Source organism: Helicoverpa zea, chromosome 4 (genome assembly GCF_022581195.2).
Source record: "Helicoverpa zea isolate HzStark_Cry1AcR chromosome 4, ilHelZeax1.1, whole genome shotgun sequence".
Classification (NCBI taxonomy): domain Eukaryota; kingdom Metazoa; phylum Arthropoda; class Insecta; order Lepidoptera; family Noctuidae; genus Helicoverpa; species Helicoverpa zea.
In genome coordinates, this window is record NC_061455.1 from 523,065 (window position 1) to 526,970 (window position 3,906).

General features: G+C 40.3%; 1 protein-coding gene across 1 annotated transcript; it reads right to left on the reverse strand.

Annotated features, from left to right (window-relative positions):
• Positions 1-1,115: 1,115 nt before the first annotated feature.
• LOC124629809 (fork head domain transcription factor slp2-like) lies at positions 1,116-2,067 on the reverse strand. Its single transcript, XM_047163374.1, has one exon. The coding sequence runs from the start codon at positions 2,023-2,025 to the stop codon at positions 1,321-1,323; it is 705 nt and encodes a 234-aa protein (XP_047019330.1). The 5' UTR covers positions 2,026-2,067; the 3' UTR covers positions 1,116-1,320.
• Between the last annotated feature and the right edge of the window lie 1,839 nt (positions 2,068-3,906).

Here is a 3,906-nt window from a genome sequence, read left to right on the forward strand (position 1 = left end):
GCAATCATTTCAAATGTATTCGATTTGTTCCATAGAATAAGTTTTTTATATTGAAGTGTGTCACTTCACCTCTCGAGCCCAAGCAATAAACGTCGTGATATCGAATCAGTTTTTCATTTTGAGCAAGATAATTATTCCTGGTACGACAGTACATAATAGAAGGGCATAATAACTAAAAAACCAGCCTGCACCATTGTCGTTAATTTTAAGTGTGTCTGGTATCGCCATCTGTCGAGAATAATAAACTATCTACAACTGATAGATAGGATTCCCCAATAAGAAACAATGTTTTCATCTGTACTGTGATATGCTGAAACTGAAGAACGCGCTAATCACAGGTGCCTCGATTAGAAAAAGTATTTCTTTGTTAGATAGTCCATTTATCGAGGAAGGATATATATGCTACTTTTTATCCAGGTGCGCATAGTAGTTCCCACGGAAGAAACTGCTGGCGATAAAAAAAAACAAATAAGTTACTTGATTACTACACATTTGCAGTAACTCTTTCAGGATGATTACTGTGAGTGATATTTAGTTATCTTCTTATTGTTGTCTTATTAAGAATCGAATCAGAATCTCTTCAAAATGAAACATTTCATGTAGTAGTGAAAGAGACAAAACAACGTATGATTGTAGGTAAAGGTAAAGGTACTCACACTGAAAGTTAATAAATTGATTATGTACATAGTATCCTTCTATTTGTTATGTAGGTATAAACAACTTGTAATTCGTTTTGTCATTAGCGTCAGTTTAATGCTAATGCAAGTTTGCGATTAAACGCATTAAGCATGAACTTAAACTCCAAGCAGTTATTTATAAAATTAATTAAGTAAATCATATGAAGGAGTTATTCTGTACAACCTCAAATTAGACGACATAATATCTATAACTACGAATTGAGCTACTAATTAACTACGAATTGTTTAAAAATAACCAATAACTAAAAAAAAATGTTATGTACAAAATCTTATTTACATTTCTCAAATAAAAAGCCGAAAAGTCATATAAAACGTAAATTAGAGCTTAACCACGCAAACTAACCGCTGAACACTATAGGCCTAACCTTGCACACAGTTAAATCATAACAACAACCAAAATAAATAAAAGCCACAGAATAAATAGTCGTCCATCGTTTCGGAAACATCGTTTATTGCTTCATAACTTAAATTAAGCCTCTTATTAAGTTAGAATTTAAATATAAATCTTACATTAATAATAAATAGCGTCACCATTACTGTACACTGTCCACATATCACAGTCACTTTCCTTCACCAAGATATGTAGCAATACCTTGCGAAGGGCCATCTCTCACCTCACTAATCAACTGTGCTTCACTAGATGATCTGGCTCCTGGGTCGGAGGGCTCATGGGAGGCGCCAGGCCGTGTATCCTCCTGTACAACTGGTGGTAAGAGGTAGGTGGGGGCGGGGGCAGCCTGAGCAGCGGGCTTGGGAGAGCGTACCTCCCGTACACTGACAGCAACGGAGGATACAGCCCCACCAGCGACGCGTAAGGATTCCCGAACATAGGGTGCAGCAGCGCGCCTCGCTTGAACGCCGCCAGCCGCGACCGCGACGCCGCCGTCGACCGCCGCCGCAGCTTCCCCGTCGTGCCCCCAATAAACACATCATCCGAAGAAGGGTCCAACATCCAGTAGTTCCCCTTCCCCGGGTCGTCGTAATGCCTCGGCACCTTCACGAAGCATTTGTTCAAGCTCAGGTTGTGCCGTATCGAGTTCTGCCAGCCTTGCTTGTTCTCCTTATAGTAAGGAAAGTTCTTCATTATGTACTCGTATATGCCGTTGAGAGTCAGTCTTTTTTCAGGGCTGCTGCGGATGGCCATCATGATGAGTGCATTGTAGCTGTAGGCCGGCTTTTCGTTTTTCTTTTCTTCGGGGAGTGTTGAGGAGCCTGGCGGCGGAGTCTCGGTGCCGGTGACGTCGAGCTCAGTGTCGGACGGCGAGGGGGAGCGTGACGAGGCCTCGGGCAGCAGGTTCCGGATGGCGAAGCTGTGTGGCGCTGTCATAGTGGTGCGACATCTCGGGCGGCCGGCACTCGACTGGCGGCCGCGCACCACTGGCGCGGAGCCCCGCCTATCGGCACCTCCTATCGAGATCCCTCCTACCTTTGTATACTTACAACTTCCTCCACTGCCGTTAACCAGCACCCTATATACCAAACATTAAGGCTCATTTTCCTTTGCACAGTGTTCGCAAAACTGGTTCGCGTGCACCAAGGGAACGGCTATAGGGTTGTCGGGGTTAAAACATTAAAGGAATTAAAATGATCCGTCATGGTTTTGTAAACAGTTTTTTTATGTGAATATTTGACGCGTTGTTTAGCGGTTTATTTAGTGCGTAGTTATTTGTAGTTAACTGTTCCAGTCGGCAGATGTGCGGGTTACTAATAGTTCTACTTGACAAATTGTTTGTTGCGTCATCATAGTAATGGGTGACAATACATTTTATTAGGTTAATTTATAACAGTAAGTTTGGGTAATTAATTGTAACCTTTTTGTTGTAATTACAATAGGTTATTGTTATTGGGTGAAAGCAAAACGTATAAAAGTCCAGACGAGACCGTAGCATGATGATATGGCTACGTCCGTAGCCTAGTTCGTAGCGTAGCGGGGTTCGTTCTTGTTTTAGGCAAACTTGTAAATATAAAAATGTTTTTTTTTTTTTATTAAATTAAATTAGTGAACATCGCACCTGCATATTATTTCTGTTTTGTATTCTTAGAAATAACCGTTTTATTCTTTGATCCAATTTTAAGCAGATCTAGACATTTTATGAAATTGTAAGATGTTTTGGGTAAAACGCGAAGCAACTTTCTATCCTTTGACTTTTCAAATAAACAAACTTACATTCTAAAAAGAATGAAATCTAAAATAGCAACAATTTCACTAAGTTTGCTACATTTTCACCCATCACCCGAGCAGCTTTATTATCAAAAAAGGCGTCAGGCACGCCCCCTGTCGCACTAGATCCATTACTGACGGACATTGTGAATGCTCCCCTTTGCCGAACCTAACCCTTACTGAAAATAATAGAACACGAAAAGAACGTAGGTATTGTTCAAAATATTACACGGAGTTGGTTGAAGAATATTTTTAAAGAATCTACTATCCTACGTCCGTTACTAAAGATATTGTGATCACTTTTAGCTATCTACCTTCTAGCTTCCCTGATATCGCTACCTTCTCAATAACGGCTCTATGCGGAGAAAAGAGTTATGAGAACAAGTATTATGTTAGCCGCAGACAGACTGGCAAACAGAGGACAGATAAACAGTCGCTCCATGTAAAACACTGGTAGCTACCTATTCAGCTCTACTACCCTTTACGTGGAAGCCGACATCAACATAGTTTGGCAAAAGGATGATGAAGTCTCTGTAGTCCGGTTTAAAGAAATCCGAATATTATTGGCACCTATTCATCCTACCCTTATAAAGGTAAACTTCCATATTCCTATTGTAGGTACCTTGAATAAATGTATCTACAGCATGAGTTTATATCAGTTTATATCAAGCTCAACATTCTATAAAACACAAGCTATAAACTCTCTCAGTACAATTTCGCAGATATTCCGAGAAGTCCACGCCCCGCCCACCGCCACGCCCACTGCGTCTGTCAGTGTGTGTGTTTGTTTTGTTACGAGAACAAGTCTAGAACATAGATATAGTAAGTGCTAGATGTAGGGAAGCTAGGAACAGAGATGTGTTTTGTTTTGTAGGTAGATGGTACCAAGTTGAGCTAGCGTTATGGATGAACGGAGACATGGTACTTAAATATGTTTTAAAATGGTTTGTTTTTCCAATACCTATAATAGTGTTTACTTTGGAGGGGTCAGCAAGCACATTAGTTTGTATTTTATAATCTATATCCATACTAATATTATAAAGCTGA